The sequence below is a fragment of the Puntigrus tetrazona genome, chromosome 3 (genome assembly GCF_018831695.1).
Source record: "Puntigrus tetrazona isolate hp1 chromosome 3, ASM1883169v1, whole genome shotgun sequence".
In the NCBI taxonomy this organism is placed as follows: Eukaryota; Metazoa; Chordata; class Actinopteri; order Cypriniformes; family Cyprinidae; genus Puntigrus; species Puntigrus tetrazona.
The window spans coordinates 16,307,690-16,333,931 of record NC_056701.1 but is presented as its reverse complement, the minus strand read 5'-3'; the positions used below and the strand labels follow the sequence as shown (position 1 = coordinate 16,333,931).

Sequence of the window (26,242 nt, the reverse complement as noted above, 5' to 3'; positions counted from 1 at the left end):
ACACCAGATTGATTTATGAAGTGTTAGTTATGCTCTTCTGGTTTAGCTCCAACAGAGAATTTATAATGTATCTTTCTCTCTGATTCTCCCCCTCTGGGAAGTTTTAAATCAGAGATGGCACAGAAAAACAGAACAACAGCATGACGAGCTCTACACACTGCCTGAACAACATAGCTCGAAAACAGACACATTAGCACTGTTCCAGAACCACTCTATATAGGAAGAAACTTCCTGCCACCCCACCTCATTTGAAGTGCTAAAAGAGTTATATAAGAGTATACCAATTGGTATACTTATGCACTATTCTATGTTCTTGTGTAGTGTGTTGACTACATTGTACAAATGCACAGTATGCTGAATGGCAAAATAACATTATTAAATTCCATATACAAGACAGAATAGGGGATAGGGGAAACTTTTTAATTTGGGGTGCAACTATAGATGTCACAAAGCTAACGATGCTATAGTGCCTACCAATCTTTTCAGGAGCCTTGTTTTCAGTCGTATTTTTCCTGTTAATTTTTGGCGCAAACCAAACCAATCATCTCTAAAAGATAAATCGCAACAAATTTTGCCTTTTTGTCTGCACAACTCTGTGTGTTTTCCAAGACCTTTTTTCGATTTAACTTATTTTATTCCGCCCCTGTTGTTTTGTCTGATTTCCAAATACTTTTCTGCTTCAAATCAAAGGTACAAACTGTGTACTGTGTTTAGATGGGATTTGCTTGTCAGTTCTCTGATGGGTGGGGATTTAGTTTTCATCAGGAATTCCACTCTTGAACATGATTATTTTAAAAAGTTTTTTATATATATATATTAAAATGATGCTGATGGCATCAATAAAAGCATTTACCATTGATTAACGAATTCATAGCTCAGAGTCGGCCTATTTTTAGAGATGTGTAAGTCATTGTTAAAAATCAATTCCTCTATGGAGAAAAATGAATGGATTTTTACTTCTGAAACTCCCCGTTGTTACATACTGTACTCTAAAAATAAAGCAAAGCACACAGACACTGGGTAGAATGTTTTTTATTAGATGGAATATTTTTATTGACTTATAAATCCATATACAGTATATATGACATGAGATCTCACAGAAATTATTTTTCTTCCAAATTCATTCTAGGTTGCCTTTTCATCAAAGCATGCAGTATTGCCTTAGCTGTCTTGTGTAGTGTGCCGATTCTTTGAAACAGCCTTTATGTTGGAAGTGTGTAGGCTTAAAATGCCGTCTGGGTAGGTAGGCGGCATAGTAAATTTTGGAACAATGCTGTTCTGTGTAAGTAAACGAGATATACTTTGGAAGGTCTCTTCAGTTGTATGTTGCTTACATATGTGTGCTGGAGTACCTCAGGGACATGATGTGGGACCTTTCATCTTTAAACCTGCTGTGTCTTATAGGAGGAAGCAGTGGATCATTTGCCCCCCAGGCTAGAGTTCACATTAAAGCTTGCCGTGTCCATGCTAAAGATAGCTTATCTTATTCACTATACGTTAAGATATTTAACATTTCGCATTCACACTGTATAGCGAAAAAGCCAGTTTGACTTTAGGCCGTGTCAGAAGGTAAATGTCAGGATTGATTTGCTCTGCAATAAAACTTGCTACTAGCTAAAAGCATAATCTTTAGATTGCCATAGTTCAATCTTGACTGTACTTATACTTATACTGTAATACCATCACACCAACTACTTGGATTAAACCAAACACACTGCAGATTAGCACGCCGAAAAAAAATAAATACACATAAAATAAATACTTTTTATATTATGTATTGTAATTAAAGTTCACAATCAATAAACATGTTTTTTATTTGTTATATTTATACACGCATAAATATATACACAGTCTGCTAATTTGCAAAATGTTATAAATGGTATGGTCAAATGTGGGCGTTAGATGTGAAGATGAGCAGATATTTTAGTTTTTTACAAATGTGAAGCTAGAAATCTAACCACATGCTGTATGGTGCAATCAATGTGTGCTTATTACTTAATGGTTTTGAATCCAACTGTTGCCTCTATAATTGTAGCGCCATTAAATTCATATTATAGATGAAAGTTATGAAAATTGTTGCGAGATGAAGGGTTTTTCTAAGCAGAAAAGCCCAGTGAGGGGATTCCAGCCTTTCAGAAGATGATAATATGTGTGCACTGTATATAATGATGGCAGAAATGCTGATTATCTGTGTTCTCCCAGGGTGTGTTTTCTGGGTGTGTTGGCGCTGGTAATCAGCTGGGGCTCACTGGGTCTGGAACTGGCTGTCTCCTCGGTGAGTGTCTCCATGGCAACGCTTCTCCACACAAAGGCAGGACAAAATTGTAGTGATGCTTTTTCGTGTTGAGGTTTTGCATATGCCCAAATAATAACTGTGGAATTACACAAAGCAGCCAATAATAGTTTATGTGATTAGCAGCCTCTTTAGCATAGCTATAAGATAAAACCGCTTTAGAAAGGAAGTTTTCATGCCATTTTTGGTTTTCTCGTCTAACACTCAGAATCTACACACTACCAGTAGTAAGTCAAACATAATAAAGGTTATAGCAATGTACAAACCTACAGATCAAAGTAAAAAGCTAGTCAAAATGGACTAGTCAGTTTGCCGCAACTACTAGTTAGCATATCAGTTGTATGAAAGTCCCTGCATGACTAGGTTAGTTTCACATTCACCAGGGCTTGATTGGCTGCATTTCGTAGAGGAAATTTAGATTAGATGTTTTCTTGCTACTGCAAAAGGCAGTTAAACAGAACTGAGGGATTTCAAGGTGCATTTTTTTTTAAGTTAGACTATTTTTAGCTTGACATGCCATCTTTAAAACACAACACTTGTCAACCAGTTAAAGCATAGCAAGCTGCCGGCATGCTAATTAAATAGTGTCGCAAAAATCACACTTTGTAAAATATAAACACTAAGCCTTCAAAAGTTTGGAGCTTGCAAGATGTTTTTAAAAGTAGCCTAGTTTTTATCAGTCACCAAGACTGCATTCGTTTAATCAAAAATGGATACAGAATAACTTATTCTGCGATGCCAAAGTAAAATTTTCAGCAGCATTACTATAATCCTTATCTTTAGTGTCTCATGATTTTTTCAAAATCATTTTAAAGTGTTGATTTTTATATTATCCAGGTATTTCAGAACTTCTATAGAAAGTAAAGCTGAAATGAATAGGATTCTCAACATACCAGCATTTAATTCAAATTTTGTGACATTTTAAATGTTTTTACTGTCACTTTTGATCAATGGACAGGCTCTCTGCATGCTATAAAGTGTAGAATATATTCCTTTAATATCCTATGTTTACTTTTCTCTCTTATTTTAGGGCTTCAGTGACTTCTGTGTGGCGCCGGACATGTACATGACCAAGGTGTCAGATCAATATATGCTTATCAAGAAAGGTTTGTTTCATTTCACTCCAATTCAGTTTTCTTTCAAATCTCATAGATATTACCTATCTTTTTTTTCTTGTTTCTTCCATCTCCTGCTGATGTGTGAGTAAGATGCTTAATCTAGGAGGTGTTATTGTGAATCACTTGTGAGTCTCTCTGAATTTAGTCTGTCCTACATCTCCTGACAGAGGAGCGTGTTCTCTGAGGGATAAGCGGTCACGCAGGCGTTCATTTCCTGTTGGCTCAGAGAGGAAACGTTCCATCTGACTTTCACTTCCTCACTTTATCAGCGTTACTCAGCACAGCAGTTCCTCTTCAAAGTGACCTTATTATCCACAGGAGGCTGGATGCTCTCAGTAAATCAGTCTGTGTTTGTTTTGCTTGTCCGAGCATTCCTCTTTGGGTGGCCGGAGCAAGATGTTGATGATGGAAAGTTAGGATCATATATTCTGGTTAAGCCTAATCTAGGTGGACTCAGGGTACGGCCCATTGAAAATTGGTCTTCCTATGACTTAATCTTTGGAAAGGAAGCTTTTGCACTGACCTGAACATGTGTGAATCCTGTTAAATGTGTTTAAATGGTTTCATTATGTAGGACCTGTGATTAGAGTTGGAGTTGCGGAGGTTATGTTAGTAACCTCAATGAACGGCCGCTAGAATTGGTGCTATGGAGCAAACAGAAGTGTGTTTGTATGCATGTGGATATCTATATGCTTTCATGTAGTAGAAGCAGGTTGGATATGTCAGTTTTGGCATCTGTTATGATTAATCCCTTTGTTGGTTGGCTGAGAAGAGAAGAGCTTCAGCAAGAACTTCTGGAGAACAGAGGAGAGAGATAAGAGGAAAGGAAGAGAAAACCGCTGAAGGATGTGGATGATAAACCATGTGACTGTCAGCTTCACACACCCATGTAATTGTGTGTCTTCTGGGCTCTATTCTTATCTTTGTTCTTCCTATCTGCTTTCTTTCTCTCATTTGCTCTAAATAAGTCCTTAAAGGGATAGTTCTCCCAAAATGGAACATTCTTCCATTTATTCACCATGTCGTCTTTGCAGAATTTTAACTCAGAAGGAGAATTATGAATTTTAAACTCGGCTTTTCAGTCTAACAGTTTAGTATTGACCATGAGCAATGTGACCTGTGCAGTGGTGTTATCCTTTGCTAAAACCTAAAATAAATCCTTTTCTTTTAAAATAAAACAAAAATAATGGCAAAAGCACACAAAATTACAAAACAATAGAGTAACATTTACCTAAATAATACTAAAATAACAATATTCTGAAGTTAAAGAGAAAAGCAAAGTTTAATTGTAACCACATCAAAAGATGAACTAGTTCATAAAGAATTTTATTTAATGGCTCACTGGAGAGAGCTATGACTAAAATGCATCTTTTCTTCACACAAACCCTTTAATATGACTTCAGAAGACTTTAGCACATTCTAGTCATTTACTAGAATGTCATTAATGGCTGTAGATGGAGACCACAAAGAAAGAGTGTGTTCCTTCTGGCTATCACTGTCCTAGACTGACTCATCCTACTGTGTTTCTCCAGAATAGAACCAAGACATTTCTGTACTTACAAATAGCACACATGTCTGTGCCATCTATCGTGTCTCTTCTGTGAGGAAGGAATCAGTAAGTATCCCAGCGTGTCTTCTGCACTGCTCTGTTCATGCTACATCTAGTTGTTTACAGAGGCCTTATGCACCCTTTTTATAGACTGTGGTGCATTTTTGGAATTATTGCAATTATAAATCTATGGAACTTTTCTATTTCCTTAATTTCATGTATAACAGTATTTTTTATATATATATATATATATATATATATATATATATATATATATATATATATATATATATATTAGCCTGGCTTAACAAAGTATTTAGGCTATGCATATTTTTATTCCAGAAACTTAAATTATGCAGAATACTTTGGCTTCTTCTACATGTAAATAAGTTCTGTTTTGCTGGGCAAACCTGCTAGTCTGTCTCGTTGTTTGTTTGTTTTTTTTAAAGGATATATGACATGCAGAGTTTCAAACTCAGACGAAGACCAAACATGTATTTAAATTAAATACTTATCTCTTTAAAAATCAACAGTAATGCATGATATAATAGTCCCCCATTATATGCAGTTTACTCATCTGATAGCGTCTCTGAACAATGTTACATTTTACAATCATCAAAGCTTCTTTTACAAAGAAAAGCTGTGAAACACTTCAGAAATGAGATGTCAGTGCGCTGATGTGTTCCCTGCCTCGCGTGAATCAGGATCTTTTACAGCCTGCAGTCATCGCGGTGTGAGTGGGATTTAAAGCTCTGCCTCCTCTCACGTTGTTTTTGGATACCACTCCATCGTCTTTGTTCGGTCTCATATGGGCATCAGCAGTCAAACAATGTTGCATCCAATCACTGGAGGTCATTTACACATAACATACGAGCCTGAATACCATTACAACTTATAAATGCAGCATTGAACTTTGCTACCACACTATAAATGAATGTTGCTCAGTTAAGCTTTTTGTATACAGCCGTCCATGGATATAATTTAGAGGCCAATTTATTCCCCTCATCATTGCCGTAATTATGCCATTTATAGTGCAATCAGGGAGGCCGGTTGTATGGGATGGGGGAATTGGCTTGTTCATAAGCATGTCGTACATTTCCCTGTGACCGCTGCCGTGTGTGTGTGTCCACGTGTCCACGTGTGTAATGACGGTGATGAAAGCATCACACTCCTCCTCAACAAACCCACCGCTCTGACGCATGTGTCTGTTTTTGATTCGCGTCCACGCAACCCGCTGCAAGCTGCGCATGAAGATGGCCCAAGACTCCGTCTGTGTTGGCGTGTGGAGGTTTGTAAGAGGACTGTGTGAATTAGTGCCATTTCCTGTGCAGAAATAGAAAGAGCTTTTTTTTTTTTTTTTTTTTTTTACACTGCAGTCTAGCTCTTCATTCCCATTCATCTTTCCATTCCCAGGTTCATTAAGAGGTCATTTGAATCATTACAATTTAAAAATTGTAAGACCAAAAACATTTGTACTTGGTGTGTTTTGTACAATTTGTACCACACTGTTTGAAATACTAACCTACTATTTACAAAGTCTTAAGCCGTCACCTTTCTTCAGTCCTTATAAAAGTCTGGCAGCACTCTTCAAATGTGTGATTGTGCAACTTCTATTCATATTTCCTGAAAATAGTAGAAATCACAATGGGAAAAAAAAAGTATGACCCCCATTTGTAAAATTTGTAAATTAGCATATGAAACGTGCAACATCCTGCACCAGGCAAGGGTTATTCCAGAATACCCTAAGACTTAATAATTTATTAAATATTTTGCCTAATTTATTCTGTTCAGCTACCAATAGGAGTGCCCTTAAAGACACAGTCCCCCGACCAAAAAAAAATTCTGTCATTAATTACTCGTCTCATGTCATTCCAAACCCATAAAACCTTTCCTGAACACTAATTCAGGAAGTTACGATATTTTTGATGAAATCAAAATCATTCATAGTCAGCAAAGCAACTGAGACATTAGGTCCCAGAAAGGTAGCAAATCCATTATTAAAATAGTCTGTGAAATCAGTGGTTTAGCCTTAATGTTATGAAGCTATATGAGAAGACTTTTTGTATGCAGAAAAAAGATGACTTCATTCAACAATTTCTTCTCTTCTGTGTCAGTCTTCAATTTACGTTTACAAGGGTACCACGATGCGTTCCTTTGAGCACAAAAAATATTCTCATAGATTCATAAAATTAAGGTTGAAAAATTGATGACACATGGACCATTTTAACCGTGTCCTTACTATTTTTCTGGGTCTTTCTATGCAGGGTCAGAAAGCCCTTGGATTTTATCAAAAATATCTTAATTATCCCTTTAACTAAAACCATTTTGGCATGTTTAAATTCCTCCTGCATATTTTCCTCCCGATGTTGATGCAAAAAAGATCTGCAGATTTGGTCTGGGATTAGTTATTGACTCTTGTGCATTGACTGGGAAATTCTCCTCTGCAGGAGAGAAATTCGATGCTTGGCTTGGCTTGGCTTGGCTTGAGCGAGCGAGCGAGGCATTTGTGGACCGAATCTAGGGTTGCTGGTGGTTGGAATATAGCTGTTCAGATACCTGACATGGCAGCTGTGGGTTTTCTGAGCTCAGTAAATGACAGTGAGTCAGTGTGTGGGTTCATCTGCTCTGGGCAATTTGAAACAATTTGTAGAATGTTGCAGGTTTATAATCACTTACAGTGCATAAATTGTATTATATGCATCTAGATGCACGGAAATGGAAAAACTGTTGATTTCTTTCATGTCATTGCTCTTGACCTTCTGCCTCTCTCTCTTTCCAGATATCCTGCAGTATTACCTCACATGTAACGTGGGTCAGGTCAACCCCTTCCAACAGGTAATCATAGCTTCTCTTAGTTACCAAAATCCCTTTCAATCACTTTCAAATATCTGAGAGTTGTCTTCAGAAGAAGTATATTGGCCCCATTTCAAACACTCGAGACATAGAAACATTTCAAATAGAAAGGCTTTTGCAACTAGCAGACTCATTTTAGGTACCTAATTTGGCAAAAATATAATGCAGCATTACATGTATGCATCAAGGAAATGGTAATTCCAGAATTCATTGCTATGAGGTAATAAAAAAAAATTGCAACATGCTAACAGGTGTTACTAGTTGGGATTGTGGCATTGTATGTACTTATTAATTACTGATTGTAACCTCAGACTCTGGGATAGTTAATTTAGTCCTGTGCTCTTAGGTGTGAGGGGACCATTAATGTTGTTCCTTTTGTAGATAGTTAATAGACAGCAAGGAACCTCACTGGAGTTTGGAAGACAGCCAATCTCCACTCTTTTCCTCGCACTCCATTACAGGGGAAGTGCCGCCCCCTGTTTAGTTTGCCACTGTACATTAGCATTTTCATTGCAACCTACTCAGTGGAAATGTGTGCTTCTTTGGCTTCCTGCCTCTCCCGTTAGTTAATGGAGTCAGACTCTGTGTCTTTATTTGAATAATGCATGTGTATGATTCAGACAAATCACAGCTCTTAACTGATCATGATTGATGGATTGTGTCAGTGACCGCTCCATTCTCTTGATGTCGTTTAATTTAAATGAAGGGTAATACCCATATGGAGATTGAATGCTCTGCTTTGTCAGCTGATGTCTCTGAATGGAGTTCCTCAGTCCTCATGCAGAATACAGATGAACCGTGCCTGATGCACATCTGTTTCAGCAATGTATTAAAATGGATATTAATTTCAGACTTTGTCACCAAGGAATAGGAACATTTAAGAACATTAAGAACATTTAAAGAGAAATGTTGAAGATTTTGCTACAAGTTTAATGCTTTATGCTTTAAAAATCACAAAAGCATAAAGCACATAAGTATTTTATCTGTGAAGAATGGCAAGAGTTTGGGATTGATTTAGATTCATTGTTTTCAAATGAAGTCTCTAATGCTCACCATGGCTTGGGTTTGGGATTTTTAAATAAAAATAATAATTTTAAGTTTATTTGTATTATAAAATGTTCTGTGATGCAAACTTAATTCAGCGTGTTATTCAGTGTCATATGATCCTCAAAAATCAAATATGCCGTTTTGATGCTCAAGAAATATCAATATTGGAAAAAAAACATTTAAGTGTGGTTTATTTTTTTAAAAAAAATTTGTGGAATTTTGATACACTTTTCAGGATTCTTGGAATTAGAAAGTTCAAGAGAGCAGCATTTATTTGAAATGGACATCCTCCATAACATTGTCTTGAATGAAGATTTGATTTGCATTAAATGTGTCCATGCTCAGTAGAAGTAGTAATTTGTATTTTAAAAAAAATACTTTTAACATTGGTATAATGCTGATTTAGAATTTGACCAAAAGGCACCATTATTTTGGAGTAAAGTTGGAGTTGTATTTGAGTTTTTCACAATTCTTGTGAGCAGCACTGAACCTGGCCGATGTTACTTGTTGTCTTCAGTTAGTTTCCCACACTGTCGCCTGCAATTAACACAGTAAGCAGAAGTCTTCTGTGAGCTTTGTATAGAAGGACATGTTGTGCTTTCACTGCCTCTTTCTCAGTGAATGTCAGCAAATTTCCCAGCCTATCATTGTGGAGCTGTTGGTAGACAAAGCTGACATGGTGGCCATTTGGCGTCTCAAATATTCATGTTTTCAAGACCTGTGCTCTTAAAATGCTGCACGGCACACCTAAATGGCCGGATGCAAGAGCCTGTACCGACTTTATCTGCCGGGTGTAAATGCACCGTTGCATTATGCAAGCAGCTCTCTCTGCTGCTGCTGCAGTATTAACAGTGGAGTGAGCGTGGGTGTGTGCAGTGGTGAATGAACACTGAGGAAATACTTCTGCACTGGCCAGGAAGTGGAAGTTGCGCAACTCAGTTTGTGTTACTGCCGAGCTCTTAACATTGCATTTGGTGTGTCTTTCAGAAAATAACCAGAATCAAATAATTACAAGCCTTTTTAAAAATGATATAGTTTTATGAATTCTACCAAGAAATTTCTATTTTATTAAGCTAAAACACATTAAAATAATCAGAAAGTACAGTCAAAACATGTATAATATTGTAAAAGAATTTAATTCTAAAATTTCTATTCATCAAATAATCCTGAAAAAAGCGTATCACAATTTCTACAAAATATTGAGCAGCACAACTATTTTCGACATTGATAATAAGAAGAAACATTTCCTGAGCATTTACAGGATCATGTGACACTGACAACTGGAGTAATGATGCTACAAAGTTTTATCACAGGAAATTACATTTTTAAGATATATTAGGAAAGCATATATTTAAGAAAACAGGTATTTAAATATTATTAATTGTCACAATATTTTTATCTAAACAAATTCGCATTCTTGACTTGTTTCTTTTCTTTTTATAATTATTTTGTAAAATACATTTTATAATAAATTTTAAACCACTATCTTTTTATTTTTCATTTGGGTCACCCTACGTTTTACAAAAAAATTTGATCTATAGGATTTTCTGCTAGTTTTAGTATATCATACTAAACAGATTCTTATAAATTCCGTTCTTACTAAATAGAAATGGAGTAAACCTAAAAAAAAACCTGTGAATGTTGAAAAGTACAATATAATCTTTTCTTACAAGTGTAAGCTTGTAAATGAGTTCATGTTTGTACACAACTTGTAACAGGTTTTTGTTATTTCTTGTTGTAGAAGCTGTCAGGAAGTCACAAAGCACTGGTGGAAATGCAGGACGATGTGTCTGAACTACTGCGCTCTGCAATCCGGGAATACCCCAAAACAAAGGTGAGCGCTTGTATGTAGATATCTGCGTGACTGTGTTTATTGAGAGCATGCATGTAGTACGTATGGCCCATTTCCCACAGCTTCCCACATGCACAAAAGCTTGCCGGTCCTTTTGTAGTGCCTGTGTGGTAATGTTTGTGTGTGTTCGCTACCCCTGGGCCTCTGTCATTGTGCAGCATCTGTGTGTGTTCTGGGACAAAGTGATGGCTGACATTCTGTACATGTGAGAAAAGCCGTCCTCTCGCTGAAATGCAAGCGTTGAGAGAAACTGCTGAATCAATGGAAATATTTCACCCCTAGAACCAGCCAAAATCTGATTACTTCTGCAACTTCATACAACTTCAGACCTCACACAACACTGAGCCTTTAAAAGAAAGAAAACAAGCCTCTCTTCTTTGACGTCCTCCTGTGTGAACGTGTTTGTCATGTGTGTGCCATTGTGTGCTGGACTCGTGAAGACTGAATAGAAATGAGGATATTGAGTATGCTTTCTAATGTATTCACTGCATTTACAAAGAGACTTAGAAATGAGGACAATAGAAGCAACCAAAACCAGCAAAAGAGCTGAGCATGAACTGGGACACATCTTGGTTTGTCTTTATACATGTTTTTTTTAAATAATAAACAAAGAGAATACCAGTAGGTGGAATATAAAAGAATAGAGAATGTAAGTGTTAGAGGGTTTTTTTTTTTTTTTATTAAATATGAAGAAAAGTCAAAAGAATAGTAGAGTTAGAGGATCATTTTTTGTAATGAAAAGAAAATAAGTAGAATAGAAATAGAATAGAGAGGGTTTTTTTCAATGAATTAAAAAGTCTAGAAAAAAGTGACCTTAGACATTTGTTACAAAAAATGTGTTTCAAATAAATGCAGACTGTATTTTAACTGTATTTTAACTGTTTTTATTATTTAAAATAACAAAAAGTGTTGGAGCAAATCAGCATGTTAGAATAATGTCTGAAGGATCATGTGACTCTGAAGACTGGAGTAATGGTGCTTTACCATCACTGGAGTAAACTACACTATAAAATACATTACAATAGAAAAAGCTTATTTTAAATTGTAATAGTAGTTGACAATATTTCTTTGAATGTGTTTTTGATCACATAACTTATGTCTATGTAAATTTTAGACACAGAGTAACCATTTTATTTCAAACTATGCGTGTTTGTTTTTAGGTAAACCTTGAGCAGATTCAGGGAGGGTTGAACACCACTGAAGTTGGACTGCACCAGCTCACTGCTCTTGTGGACTGCCGCAGTTTGCACATGGTAAGTCTTTCAGAGTATATGTAAGGGATGATCAACAGCTAGTCGTGCATTTAAAATCCTTTAATGCACGGCTCCGTAAAGTACTTTTAAAATCCTTTAATGCACGGCTAGCCGTTGATTATCCCGCTCATTCCGTGATCATTTGCCAAGTTATAGACAAATTAAAACTAGTAGCTCTTTGCTGCGCAATATTTGGCCAGTAGGGTAAAAATGACTTATTTTCATCAGTTACAGCTTATTAGCGCTAACGTTCTGTCCACTACAGATCAGATGCAGAGATGAAGTTCTCTTTCTCTCTCTGTCGCTCTCTCCCTCTCTCTCTCTCTCTCTCTCTCTCTCCCTCTCTCTCTCTCTCTCTCTCTCTCTCTCTCTCTCTCTCTCTCTCTCTCTCTCTCTCTCTCTCTCTCTCTCTCTCTCTCTCTCTCTCTCTCTCTCTCTCTCTCTCTCTCTCTCTCTCTCGCTCTCTCTCTCGCTCTCTCTCTCTCTCTCGCTCTCTCACTCACACATGCATATATATATATATATATATATATATATATATATATATATATATATATATGTATGTGTATATGTGTTTCTATCTCCTGTCTGCTCTAAACCTTACCAGCACTTACTGCTGCACTCAGTACCCCGTCTTCTCTGAGATGATGGAGGTGTCCGGGATTCAGTATGACTAGACTTCCTCCTCAGGGCTGAGAGACGGAGGCTTGCTGTGTGGGTGGTCCTTGAAGTGCATCTCCTTCCCATGAGAAGAGAAAGTAACGGATAAAATATGGACTTTTGGAAATGCACTATACATTATTAATGGTGTTTTCATTCTGCAAAAGCAATAACATGCTTCACCATCCAAAGCGTGCTTTTGAGCCTTATGTGGGAGAGTTTGTGCTGGAGATGCAGAACAGCGCCGGCAGTAATTACAAATGGAGCAATTTTGTAGTTAATAATGACAGTAATTTGGAGGAAGGAAGACACTGCCATGTTCCTCTGATAGCAGCATGTGTAGGGCTGGTCGCGGTTCGGTCAACATGTATTATTAAAAACCCTTTCTCTCCGCAGCATATGGTGCTGTCTACTGCAGAAAGTTCTCGGAGAGTCTAGCGCTGGATATTATCATACTGTTTTCATTTCTTCTGTATCTGCTATCCACATACCCAGCAGAGACTCGTTTCTCTGTTTGTGTTGTTGCGTGCAAGGCATTTAAAGTGACAGTTGACCTAAAGAATGAACATTGTTTTGTCATTAATTTCTCATCCTCGTGATGTTTAAAATCCTACTTTTGTGCCTCGGCTGTTAAAAGAGTCATTGATGTCAGTGCGTGAATGATGACCGAATTAGTGCTGTGATTGTCTTTCTGTTTGTTTGCAGGATTATGTGCAGGCGTTGACCGGAGTGTGTTATGATGGACTGGAGGGTCTGATCTACCTGGTGCTGTTCTCCTTCATCACAGCCCTCATGTTCACATCCGTCGTCTGTAGTGTGCCGCACACATGGCATGCCAAAAGGTGAGATCTGAAGTGGGGAAAACTCTTATTTGTAAATACTAAGCTGCAGAAAGGCTATTTAAATATAAATGTCTCTGTGTTAATGAATGGCACAGATGCGTAGTTTTGTGCACTGCTGTACTGAAGCGTGTGATGCTTCCCGTGATATTATTCATCTGCCGTCTCGCTATGTTGACATAAATACACAAGCAACATCTCCACAGCTGCACTTCATGATCGTTTGACCGTTTCAACTATCCTCGTATCATATACACACAGAAATATAAAGGTATTCAAGGCAACCTATCAAAATAAAATTTGGTTTATTCAATGTTTTTAATTTTAACATTTAACATTTATTTAACATTTAACATTTTTGTTTTTTGTTGTAACAAAAAAAAATTTAATTTATCCTATTTTAATGAAAATTAAACAATGTTTTGTGCCTTACAAATTGTAAATACCCAACACAGAATTTCAGAGGTGAAAAGAAAAACCAAAAGGCTATTGTAAAAAGAAAATTATTTTAACACCTCTCCCAACACCAAAGCCAGAAACCTATTGTCAAACAATTAATCGCATCCAAAAATAAGTTTTGGTTTAAATAATAAATATACACAGCACACATACATATATTATTTAGCTATAAACACATGCAGTATATTTAAAAAAAAAAAAAAAGTGTATATGCATATATTTTTAAATTCTTATATTTTACATTATATAAAATAATATTTAATATATACACAGAATTTTTTTTTTCTTGAAGGAAAGTGGAGTGTTCCTTTTAAATATTATGTATGTGTTTGTATTTACATATACATAATATACATACAACATACATTTATTATGTAAACAAAAACTTTTACTTCGGAATTGATTAATTATTTGATGTATATTACTGTGTGTGTGTGTAAAAGTAAGCATCTCATAGTGACCTTTTACTATATATTCCCAACACTATATAACATGAAATACGTATTATCAGGCTTATAGTGCATTAAAGAGAAAGCAGGAGTTTTGTTATTGTCATAAAACACGCATTTCCCCACAGTTAGTGTTAGCAGTATGACGCAGTCGTTCAGTGGAACATCCTCATTTTTGCAGTTAATGCACCCAGGAGGATTAAACCAAAGATAAAACAACAATGGAAGTAGTTAGTGGTGTATTTGTGTGTCCATGGGCATTGTTACCAAGACTATGGTTGTGCACCTCGTGCTCCCATTACGTTCTTTGGTCAAAATCTAAACGGAAACAGCTGCCTCGCTCCATCTCTTCCCCCTTGTTTCTTCCTTCCAAGTTCTCTGTGTGGGAATCACTCACATCTTCCTCCTATAATTACATAAACTGCAATAATTCCCCGGGCCAGGCCCATGCGGCTGCTCTCCCAGGACAGGCCTGCATCAGGCAAACAGGATTACACTGGGAGAGATAGAAAGGACAAAGATGCCAGCTTAAGCATATTATGTAATTATCACACTCGTAAGTGTGTGTCTCATGGTACACAGCTATTCACACTACCTCTTCATTATAGATAATTAGCAGTTTCTGAATATGAGTTTAGGCAGGCTGTGGCAGGCCCGTGCAGTGTGGAGGTAGACACTGATTATGTTAACTGAATGAAGTTGGGAAATATTTTAAGATATTTGAAGGGCATTCTTTTTTTATATGCAAAAAATAGCTGGTGTTAAAGATGTGCAGGTGTTTTTATAATATCTTTTAAAATGTATTAGTACTTTAATAATAATAAAGGCTTATTGTTGTCACTTTAAGTCAGAAGCCCAAAGACCAGCCCAAAATTTAAAAATGAAGAAAAAGTATATATTATATAAATTGGCTTTAATTCAATTAATCACTATAAAAAAAATCACACTATGAAAACAAATGACCAAAAAAACTAAGTTTAACATGCATACTTTTCATGCATTGGCAATAAAAAAAACATGATTTTTAAAGTACACAACAGCTGTGTGTTTTTTTTTGTTTTGTTTTTTTAAATACAGCGATTCTAAATAGTAGTGTAACTATTTTTAGTGTACTATTTAACTACTAGTAGAAGTTAATTAGGACACTGCTATTACATACTTAGTGTTAGAGTGTCTTGTTCATGACCTTAAATGAAAAGGTTACAATTTTAAGAAAACCATCATAGGTTAACCAGCAATATCCGAAACCTCAAAAGTCAAAATATTATGCAACTAAATAAAAAAAAAGTCATGAAACCTAGTACTGTAAATTCAGACTTGGTGTGAACAAGTTGTTTGTTTGGATCACCTCTGAGTTTATTTTTGTGGAAATGAATGCAACCACGCTTTATGCCAATGATAAGTTTCACGTGTTGGCTGAAGTCTTACTGAAGCTGGACTGCTGTATATTGAATAGTTACAGTGAGTTTATCAAGCTACCATGTCCAACAGGGGGCGGCCCAGATCTGGATATTTCACTGCCCCTCTGATAGTGTTTATTTTTTCTCCCTCTGGCCACCGCCAGCTTTTTCATTTACATTCATTAGGTTAACACAATGCAGATACATCTTGTTCTGTTTCTGGTCACATGTAATCCAATCAGTGGACACAGGAGAACAGACTGTTAGTAGTCTGTCAGGAGTCACTGATGCAGGTTTTTGTTTGGTTCCAGGCTTTCCCTCAAATGATAACGTGTCCTCCCTCTTGGCCAAATGCATGCTGCTCTTTGTTCCCTGTGGCTGAAAGCAAGCATGCCTCTATGAGGACTTGAAGTGCTCTTCCTGTTTGTCATCAGTAACACAGCAGAGAGTGCCCTCTGCTGTTCATTCCACAGTGTGACACATTGATTGGGAAGATCAGTTGGAATTTATTAATGTACATTGGGGCATATCACAGTGGTATGATTCATGCCCCACCCTCCTTTTTTTCTTTTTTTTGGACTACTGATGATATATGTGACCCTGGAGCACAAATACAAGTCGTGTGTGTGTGTGTGTACAATTTAAAATTAGCTTTCTATATATTTTAAAATGCAATTTATTACTGTGATAGTAAAGCTGAATTTTCAGCATTTCTCTTCAGTCCCACATGATTTTTTTAATATGCAGAGTTTTTGCCTAATGTTGAAAATAGCTCAGTAATATTGTAGAAACTGTGGACAAACCTTACCAAGCTTAAACTTTTGACTAGATATTTTTTTTGTTCATTTATTTATATTTTTCCCATATTCATAAATTGATTAATTACTGTAATTTACTGCATTGCTAATTTTTTGAATCAAGAAAACTTTCAGTAAAAGTGCATCATTTTTACCTGACTGTCCTTTTTGTCCTGGAGTCAATGCTAATCAACAGCGCCTAAGTGTCGGGTACAAATGACAACTCACTGATCTCTGGAGGGCTCCCGCTTGAGTTTTGACTCTGCTTGTCAGCTATCAGCAGCGTCTAACGCTTCTAACTGGCGGTTTTACTCTAATTCGCACTCCCACGGCGATCACGGTTGCGCTTCCACTGAGGCGACTTCACAGCAATTCACAAGTTGTGTGGCACAGGGCTCTGTTGACAGACTGAATGATATCAAACTATACTGCGAATGTCCTCTGAAATCACTGTATCAAGCATCACCACTGAGCTCAAGCCAGTCTGTAATAAGTCTCTTTGGATAAAAAGGGTTAATTGATTCCAGCTAAGAGTCGTGTGTTTGTGCATGCAGGACTGACGAGGACAGTGAGGAGGAGACCATGGCTCCTGGAGGCAGACAGAATCATGATAACCTCTACCGAGTGCACATGCCCAGTCTCTACAGCTGTGGCAGCAGCTACGGCAGCGAGACCAGCATCCCTGCAGGAGCACACACTGTCAGCAACGCTCCTGTTACTGAGTACATGTGAGTTCAACACGCATGTATGACATCAACAACCATACGCATACAGGTCTACTTTTCCATTCTGTGAGAGAGACGTGGAGTTTTTTGTAGAAATAGCTTGACATTCAGTTCGACCAATAGTTTTAACTGATGCTCTTTTTTTGGTTTTTCCATGTGCCACCATTCATTTCTAAATGATTAACGCATTGTCATTTAGGAGAAACCTGCATTTGTTACCTAAAACAATTATAGAAGTAAACACTTCACTATTTAGATCACAAAACTGCCTTGACTGATTTCACTTAATAATAAACTGTAATAAAATATTTTTTTAATAATGCTACTGTTCAGTCATATAACCACAAATAGTAAAAAAACAAAAACAAAAGCAACACAACTGCTTTATTAGTATTATTATAATCCATTAGGATGATAATAATAATAAATGTTTCTTGAGCAAATCAGCTTATTAGATTTCTGAAGAATCATGTGACCCTGAAGTAATTATGCTAAAACTTCAGCTTTTACATCACAGAAATTTGTAACTTTCAAATATAATTTTTTATATAATATACTATAATATAATACACTGTTATAAAATAATTATAACACACTTCCCATCAAAAAAACACACTCTAATAGTTATTTGGACTTCGTCGTGTGAATTAGTTTAAAAAAATATATATTCTTCCCGACCTCTAACTTTTAAAAGGTAGTGTAATTAAACAAGTAAAATAAATTTGGAGTAGACTAAGCAGGAGGATTTTGGGTCTTTGTAAAGAGCGTCTGTCTGGTTTCCAGGACCCAGAATGCAAACTTCCAGAACCCTCGCTGTGAGAACACTCCTCTGATCGGGAGAGAATCTCCTCCTCCGTCTGTAAGTACCTGAAATGACGACACGCACACAAACATGCAATAATCACAAACACACTAACGCACGAACCACAGAGTCATTTTGACAGCCTGAATGTTTAAAATATTCACCTCAAATAGCACGTTCTTGTAGTTTGCTTGTGTAAATCAATGGTCTCCCCCCGTACACTGTACACAGCAAGTCATTACAGAGAGCCCTGAGCTCTGTTCAAGTAAATATCTAATTAGATGATTAAGTTGAGTAAGCAAACCTTTTAAGCCAGTTGCTAAAAAACTTCTGCTGTTGGGAACTTTTTGCTTGCCCAGTCTTACAGAACAGTTTAGTGGTGTTTTATAGCCATAGATCGATGTCACATTGATTTTTCGTGAGTGTGGAAAAGTAGAACAGAGAATTTGAGCTAGCTCCCCACTTATTGGCTCAAAACACCTCAATAACCGAAGCGAGATATCAACACGGTCACCTGTAATTGCTGAGATCGAGTTGTTAAACTCAGTGCTCCCACATGGAAGAGGGGTAATTGATTACCTGAGTGCCTCTGACATTTCACATAGACTTTTAATTTGTTTCAACACCCCTTTATGGGAGCCAATCAATATGAAGCTCTCAAAATAAGAACTAGAGCACAGTGCAGACACTAGCACCTTGCACAACAGCTGTGCTTTTTGCAGTTTACATTTTCTGAGAAGACATATAAAAGAATACGGTTCAGACAGCGTGGCTTGTCAGTTTCGTTCTTATCTGCAGGAAATTGCCAAACCAGAAACTGTTGGCATTACAGCTGTGAACATTAGGTGGCGCTGTGGATACATGATGTTGACGAGACGGTGACGATGACGCACATACAATATTTAGATTTTCAAGGTTTTCTTAACATTTAGCGTTGTTTGGAGAGGTTTCCAGGGTGAAATCCAGTCATTTAATGTCGAGGCAAATTATTTCCTTGTGCAGATTTTACAACGGCTTCAAGTTCGACAGAAAACTTAGCTTGAAAGTGACTTCTGTCTTCATACATCTCTACTTTATTGACTTTGCGACCCACCAGATGATAATCCAGTTGTATGGTCTTATACAAAACTCAATCAAGACTGCTTATGAGATTAGTGTATATTATTAAAATGCATTTTCACACAGCTTCTGGTGAGCTTATTATTTAGGTTTTTAGGGATTTATTTTGGGGGTTTTATAGCAGCTAGGCAGGAAGCAAAACGGGAGGCAGGATCAGGAAAGGTCAACAAGCTGAGACTCAATCTTGGGAGACCCGAAGCTCAGTGGTACTGTACGTCAGGGGCCACTTTTGACAAATCCATAAGATGACCACAAAAAGTTTTTTAGAAACGTTATCACTGGACAAACTTTAAATGAAGATAAAAATCTGTCCTAAAACTGGCTAGTCAGCTGGTAGTTTAGGTGAGATACAGATTGTTAGGACTTGCTGATGTAAGTTAACCCCACTCACGCCATGTACTTGTGACCCCTCACACCCTTGTGTCTGGTCTTGTGTCCTCTAGACGCTGAGTGTGTGTGTGTGTGTGTGTGTGTGTGTGGTGTGTGTTTGGGAGTGCATGTGTACGTGTTTCTTGTGAGCTGGAGATGCAGTCAGTGGTGTCTATCTGCTCTACAGTGTCTTGTCGTTTTCTTTTCTGCAAACCCACACAGTTGTATTTGACATCCACGGACAGTAACAGCCGTCACAGCTGGCAGTTAAAGCCATCGGAGAGTTCCCGCTCGTTTTGGTAACAGCCTCGGCTATTCCAACAGGTACTCAAACGCCCCGCTCCCACTTACTGGCCCACCTTCCTCCCTTTAAAAACAAACAAACAAAAAAAAAAAAAAAAGCGTGATTTCCTTGTCAAACCACCCTCACTCTGACCCTCGCTCCTGGTGTTTCTGTGTGGATCCCTGGTCTGGCATGTTCTCCCTCCACCTGCATTAACTCTTCACGCATCTGACAGAGAATCCAATTTCCAAGAACACAGAGAGGAATAAATGCATTAAGGCAGACATTAAGGGAGAGAACTGCTTTTTAATTCAGTTTGGCTAATGATTAGCATCCTAAAGGTGCATTCACACCGACAGTTATTAAATTGGTGGAGGTCACTGAGCCACTGAGCTATTAATTTCTAGATTCTAGGTTGACTGTTGAATTTGAGTAAAGAATGCTCACCATCTCTAATTTTAGTGATAATCAGCAATTCTCAGTCAAGTTTTAGTTTATTGATTCCTTGTTGCAGTGCAGAGAAAAGAACTGTAATGTCCTGTAGTCGTGTTTTGTGTAATATTAGTTATACCTTTCACAAGTGATTATTACTTTTTATCTTAAAGTAAATATTATTATGTAGTCCTATTAGGGATGCAGTATTACTGGTATCAGTGCAGTGTTGAAATAGATCTGTCAGCTCTAGTCACTGCATTTGCATTTGTAAAGCGATTATGATACTGTATGCTGGACTTGAATGAACACACGTGACTGAATTTGTTAATGCCCGTCTGAGGGAATGACTCATTATCTCAGTTTTAGGCATGTTTGCAGCTGTTTGAACTAGCCGTTTTGCTAGTATGTATGCTAGTATGCCGTTTTGTTATTTTGTATGTAATTGGCAAATAGAGCAATCAGCCAGTTATATTCATGCCACACGTAGAGACCTCAGTGAGAATAAAACAAGCTTACAGGAATCAAAAGAGGATTTACTCTAGTATTTGAGTAATTTTAGGTCTAGAAGTATAAAGAGATTTCTCATCGTTTTTGTATATTAAAGCATGTTGGTGGTTAGGTTAACAAAAGAAAAGTAGGAAATCGAAGAGTAGTATTTATACTTGCATTTATCTGGTCACAAAGTTAAAATGCATTTTTTTTTGCCATTAAATCACCAATAAATAGATAATAAACACTGACTGCACTGATTCAGTCTCTACAAGCACAATCGTGTGTTTACAAGGCTGTCTAAATGATTCTGGGTATGCTGTGACAGACTTTATTATCATTATTTTGTTAATTTTATTTTGATATTTTTATTTTTGATACATTTTTGTTCAACTTTACACCTGTTATCAAAGGTCACCATGGGTCTATAAGTGTTGTTTTAGCATCAATAATATGCATAGTTTATGTATAATTAGTTTTTTGTTTTTGTCATTTTTGTTAGTTTTAGTTTTTCTCCCAAGTATGTCAATATCCCAATTTTATTTATTTAGTTATTTGTGTTATTTTTGTTGTTATTTTAATATTTCAAATCTTTCGAGGTACATAAAATTACAGTCCAATCAAAACATTTTTGATGCATGTATTATGCATTAGGGATGCACAGTATGCAATATCCATAATCATAATTGGTTACATAGTTTTTCATGCTGTTGTTTTTACATATATATTGCTACCAAAACTTTAAATTAATCTGATTAATAACACTTTTGAATGACTTTTCAGCAAGTTTTAAAATAAATATGCACTTTTTTGTATTCTGTGCATGCATTGAAAACTGCATGTGTATATGTGTATAGTCCTATGGTGTGAAATAGCAAAAATGTAGAAAAATTTATTAATTATATCTAAACAACTTCGTATAGTCACAAACTTGAGGTGAGATGTTTATTAGTAATGTTAGAGGTTATTTTTGTTTTACGTCACACAACAGGACAAAGTCACACATCAACTGCCCAGATATGTTTGTGGGTGTGTTAGTGTAAGTATGTTTTTAGCATTTATAATAATTACATTATGAAGTAAGTCATTTACAGTGCATCCCTAATATATATCCATGAAGTCGTGGACCATCTTTTTTTTTTTCTATGCCAGGTATTAACGGTTCCACTGTGACATGCATGATCACACTTAGTTGCACTATTATCTATAGCATGTTCTGTTGTGTGAAAACTAAGTCTAAAATCTACATGATTTTTTTGTTGTTGTTTTTTTGTTTGTTTTTGTCTCTCTCCAGTACACATCCAGCATGAGGGCCAAGTACCTGGCCAACACCCGGCCCGACCCCAACAGCAGCACCTCAGCAAACTAGAGGAACCCAGTCTTCTTCCCCTTCAGTCTTAAGCTCCCACTCACCCACATGTTGTTCCCACAGCCCAGACCGGTTTCACCCCAGGCCAGCCCATCCAGCAATGTTGATCTTTAATGCGTGCCCTCCAACCCAGCTGATAAAGGACGTCCTTGCATCATGTAAATACTGCTGTCAGAGGAATGTTCCAGAGGCCTCTTGCACTGTTTCCAGATGGCTGGTTCAGTTCAGGCAGCTAGTAGGGTTACTCTCAGCCCTGAGTGCTTGCGTGTGAGCGTCTGTAATGAGTATAAACTTCATTACCTACAGATACATTGAGTGACGTGTGTGTGTGTGTGTTGATCCATGCTGCCCTTGCTCATTTGTGGTGCTCTTGCCAGAGGTTCAGAAAGGTCCAAAACTGAAGAACTGGACTGGGTTTAACGCCCATAATGCCCCTACATTCCTACGTAGCCTCTGTCCTCTGGTCATTTGAAGTAATGTGACCTTCTCCATTTGCAGGACCTACTGCCACATCCCGAATCTACCGTTTACATCTGTGGCATCTACTGTAATATAACTGAACCGATCTAATCTGAACAGCCTGAGAGCAGTGAGAATTTCCCCAGAATTCATTTTTTAATTAGCAATAGCTGTTCTAATGAAATGATGAGAAAGATGTCCAGAAACGTACTCTACTCTAGTAAACAAATGCAGATGCCAAGAATGTTTTTGGACTCATTGTAGGTGCTTTGGGACTAACCTCCATGCTCGAGACCATACAGAGTCAGATGTTTTAAGAAATTCTTTTCACTGCATTACACACATTAATACAGTTCACTTAAAGGAGTGAGTACATTTTCTCCATCTACTGGCAAGTCGTGGAATATATCCCCTATGACTCTCACAGTGCATTTGTATTCAGTAGAAGCTCACTTTTGAGTGTCATCAGCCGTGGTGAATTATGGAAGTGAGCGTAACCAAATAGCACACTATATGTCAGACACATCTCAAGTTTCTCTTCAAAAAGTTGCTTTTTCGTGACTCTAATGGACCATAAAGATAAAGTTTATGGACATGCTTGCTTTAGCAAACCCCACTGCGTTACGGATTCCAGTGTAGTGCTATAAATCAAGCTTGATTTGGTCTAGCTAGCTTTTGCATTTTTGTTCTCATGCATAGTATGTTTCAGGCCTAAATCTGTAGCATATGCTGGTTGTGATGAGATTTTTACAGGCTTGAGTTTTAAAGGGATGGTTGATTACAATTTACCTTTTTTAACGTTAGTGTGTAATGTTGCCGTTTTAGCATAAACTACATCTGCTAATTTAAAACATTAAAAGTTCAATGCAGTCTTTTAAAAAGTCTTGCAGGTTATTGCCTACAAAAAAGAACTACGAGCTACTTCCCGGGTCCATTACATCAACACCCCAGAATGCAATCAAGCCTAGAAAAAACAAAGTCAACCACCCCATGGGTAGTTCTTCTTCAATACACATGGACTGATTTAAACAAGCTACTCATTTAACTGGGTTGTATCCACTGCCATTACTGGAAAACCTGGACATCCAGAGCTGGACAAACCAGCCTAACAAAGAGGAAGTTGAGGAAACCTCATCAGACGGTTTACCAAACTTTGATGAGCTGGATTTTGACCAAACTCTGACAATCTGGACAACCTCAAACTGCTTTTATATTCAAGCACTTTCAGTCTGAATTCGACTTGCTCTGATGCTGGGATCACATGGAACATTACATTTGTCCTAATGCTGTACAAAAATGGAGACACTGGGACCAGCTTGGACAATTTTTCATTGCTTATTTGTCTAGTAAAGAGGTTCATTGTGGTGAACACAATGTAAAATTAACATTTGGATCTTCATTTTGCTGATCAGCTCAGTCCTCAGGAAAGGGGACACCAATATGGCAGTAAAGTCATCAGTGTCCGGTCTTTTTTTGCGAAGAAAAAGAAGAGAGCTGCAAGCCTCAGTAGCTTGTGCTGTAATTCAGTGTGACTTTCAAAGCCCGCAATTTCCTGGGCTTGTTGCTTCTGTACCACAAATTGCTTTCATTCCCAGAGTTGAGGGGAAACCTGCCATCCCAGAAGAGGACATAAATGTGATGTGCTGTCATCTAGAGTATTTTCCCCATGCTGAGAGCACAGACACACAGGAGGCTGGCATCTGACCAGGGTGAACTCCCTTTCTCCTCAAAAGACCTCTCTCTGATGTTGTAGACTGAGTCTAGTATGAACACGTCTCTCCTCTGGATCTTATAAAGTGGTGCCAGTGTTCTCATATCATGGGCATCTTTGTTCCTACCTTCACACACACACACACACACACCTCAGGACTGGCTGCCTGCATCCTCACATTGCCAACATCTCGATTTCAGGACACCAAGTCCAGGTCATATCCTTACCATTTGAAAAAAGACAAAAAGCAGTTAGTTAAAAAGGCTGCGTTTGTATTATCCATTTGCTCTAAACTCATAATGAGAAGGTTCATGAGAATTGGTTCATTCTTATAGTTAAGATCTGACTCATAGATCTTTGTGGGCTCTGCATGCATGCATGCTGTTTAAATGCGGGCTGATAACAAATGCCATCGTGACAGCATTGCTCTTGAGGTCCCAGACTTTTATGAACACACACACAAAAACTTCACACAGAAGAACATAGCCTTGGATTGTGTTCTTGAGCGATTATTGGACCGTGTGAGTTCTCAAAGGCATGATCATCCTATGAACATGGAGTGGAGCCATGTTGTGTGCTACTGACGCTTGCATTGGTTTCTCGATTGATGCTTTTTTGATCAATGATGAGGTCCATTTTGTCCTCGACTGTGCCAATAATTGCCAGCTTTCCTGTATCTAAATGTTTTGCATCTTTGAAGTGGACTCTCGTGAGCTCTGTGGAACCAGATGAGACACCTGTGAACATGAGCCTGATGTTGTGGGAGTATTTTTTTTTTATTTTTCTCTGTCAATAACCATGTTAGTGATGATGCAATCTGTTTTTATGTCGCCATTTACTCCTTGGTAATGTCATACTGCAAAAATAATGTATATACAGTATATTGAACCAATGTTTGCAAGAAAATGCCCCATTAAGGACATGAAATTGTGATTATCATAGTTTTTTGTTTTACTTTTTATTTGAATTTCATAGTCCTCGTGGCATATTTTTAGACATATTAGGCACAAAATATTTTGTCTCTTTCATGCGATTTAATGATTTTGGTCTTTTATCAAGATGTTTTTATATGAATTCACTGTAGGATGAACTTTTTTCAGTTACTAAAATATTGTAAATGTAAAACCTGTGGTTTTATTGAGCTTGAACTGTGTTTTCAGATTAAACCTAACATTAACTGATGAATGTGTCTTTTATGTTCAACCGCGTGTCTACAGCACTGCGCTGTAGTGAGTATTTTTAGATGACATTATTTTAATGCTGACCTTTTATGACTAATTTGAAATCATAAGAAGGCGTATTGAGGTTAGTAACCAAGTTCGCGTCTTTTTAGCTTTCTTGACATTAATATTTTTTGAATGTATAGTATTTATAGTTATAGCACTTATTCAAGGAATTTATGTTTATAAGAAAATATGTAAAAGTTCTGAATATATACAGTTAAGATTGCACACTTGGCTCGTGGGTAATACCGTTGTATCATATAAACACAAGAGGGCAGTATCGTATCAGAAGGTACAAGCACATGTTCGGATTGGTACACAAGCTTACTTAGAAGTACTCCGAACAAGACTGGGATATTCATTTTAGTAAGTAAAACAGCGCGTTTTCTTTTAATATTTAAAAATAATTTTGAAGAAGCTATAACTGTATTACATATGAATGAGAAACCTATTTATTATTTAATTCATTGTTAGCTTTGCGTTACCTCACAAACACCGTGCCGTTCCAGTTCAAGAAACCTTGGTATAATGTGACGTTCAACTGCAATTCATGATGTCGGCAAATGAAAAAATAATCTAAAAGCAAGTCATTACAGTAACTATTACAACTATAAACAATTACTAACTACACTGAACTACACACAGTCTTTGTTGTTTTGATGTTAAGACTTGCTGTAAATGGGATGGTT

General features: G+C 37.2%; 1 protein-coding gene across 2 annotated transcripts in view; it reads left to right on the top strand.

Moving 5' to 3' along the window:
* ttyh3a (tweety family member 3a) overlaps positions 1-25,511 on the top strand; it is a 49,112-nt gene extending 23,601 nt beyond the window's left edge. Inside the window, exons 6-15 of one of the 2 annotated variants that reach the window (XM_043233724.1) lie at positions 2,203-2,275; positions 3,324-3,399; positions 7,740-7,795; positions 10,602-10,694; positions 11,873-11,965; positions 13,331-13,467; positions 17,124-17,297; positions 18,078-18,153; positions 19,807-19,908; positions 22,086-25,511. In XM_043233724.1, the coding sequence (XP_043089659.1) occupies positions 2,203-2,275; positions 3,324-3,399; positions 7,740-7,795; positions 10,602-10,694; positions 11,873-11,965; positions 13,331-13,467; positions 17,124-17,297; positions 18,078-18,153; positions 19,807-19,887 (859 nt within the window). In that variant the 3' untranslated portion in view covers positions 19,888-19,908; positions 22,086-25,511. The remainder of the gene's footprint in view (positions 1-2,202; positions 2,276-3,323; positions 3,400-7,739; positions 7,796-10,601; positions 10,695-11,872; positions 11,966-13,330; positions 13,468-17,123; positions 17,298-18,077; positions 18,154-19,806; positions 19,909-22,085) is intronic. The other variant, XM_043233725.1, reaches the window with a different exon arrangement.
* The last annotated feature ends 731 nt before the right edge of the window (positions 25,512-26,242 follow it).